General features: G+C 53.8%; 1 protein-coding gene across 1 annotated transcript in view; it reads right to left on the minus strand.

Moving 5' to 3' along the window:
* The window catches only part of SLC9A5 (solute carrier family 9, subfamily A (NHE5, cation proton antiporter 5), member 5), a gene marked incomplete at its 5' end in the record, with an annotated part of 24,165 nt that overhangs the window by 12,154 nt on the left and 11,125 nt on the right, over positions 1–886 (minus strand). Inside the window, 2 exons of the mRNA XM_011932134.1 lie at positions 405–531; positions 692–780. Coding sequence (XP_011787524.1) covers positions 405–531; positions 692–780 — 216 coding nt within the window. The remainder of the gene's footprint in view (positions 1–404; positions 532–691; positions 781–886) is intronic.

The following is an 886-nucleotide window of genomic DNA, read 5'->3' on the forward strand; positions in this document are numbered from 1 at the left end:
ATGGAATCTTGCTCTGTGGCCCAGGCTGGAGTGTAGTGGTGAGACCTCAGCTCATTGCAACTTCTGCCTCCTGGGTTCAAGCGATTTTCCTGCTTCAGCCTCCCGAGTAGCTGGGATGACAGGCACGTGTCACTGCACCCAGATAATTTTTGTATTTTTAGTAGAGATGGGGTTTCACTTTTACCATGTTGGCCAGGCTGGTCTCGAACTCCTGACCTTAAGTGATCCGCTTGCCTTGGCTTCCCAAAGTGCTGAGATTACAGGCGTGAGCCATTGCACCCCACTGAAACCCACACTTTTTAGCTGGGCATCTGCAGCTCTCCAGCAAGCTGGCACCAACTGCCTCTTAAGCTCTCCTCAGACCACCTCCACCCCCTCAAAATCCCGATGCTGCCTGCTCTCACCCTACGGCGCGGCTTGTAGAGGCCTCCGCAGAGCAGATGATGCATCACAGCATCCTCACGATCCCGGCCGCTGCGTACCGTGTCAATCACCTGCAGATCCAGACATGCTCCACTGCCACTCTCCCTCCTGCCGGAAGCAGGGGACACATGTGCTGGGGAGGGGGCAGGAGGCACAGGCCAGGAGAAAGGCAGATGCAAAGATGCTGACAAATCTCCCCCAGAAGGGATTCAGAGAGAGGGCACAATGGAGAGGAATATGAGGAAGGGGAAGGGGCTCAAGGACTCACAGCAGGTTGGTAACAGAAGTCTCTGCCACAGAATTGCGGCTGGGCATAGAAGGCAGAGTGAGACCTGTGGAAGATAAGACGTGGCCTCCCTGCAGGAATCAAGACCAAGTTCAGCCGGCAATCAGATGGAGGGTTGCCCAGGAGTCAGGGGTAATAAAGAAAATAATAATAATGAACACTTAGTTTACTCTTTTG

The sequence above is a fragment of the Colobus angolensis genome, unplaced genomic scaffold (assembly GCF_000951035.1).
Source record: "Colobus angolensis palliatus isolate OR3802 unplaced genomic scaffold, Cang.pa_1.0 Scaffold93, whole genome shotgun sequence".
Classification (NCBI taxonomy): Eukaryota; Metazoa; Chordata; class Mammalia; order Primates; family Cercopithecidae; genus Colobus; species Colobus angolensis.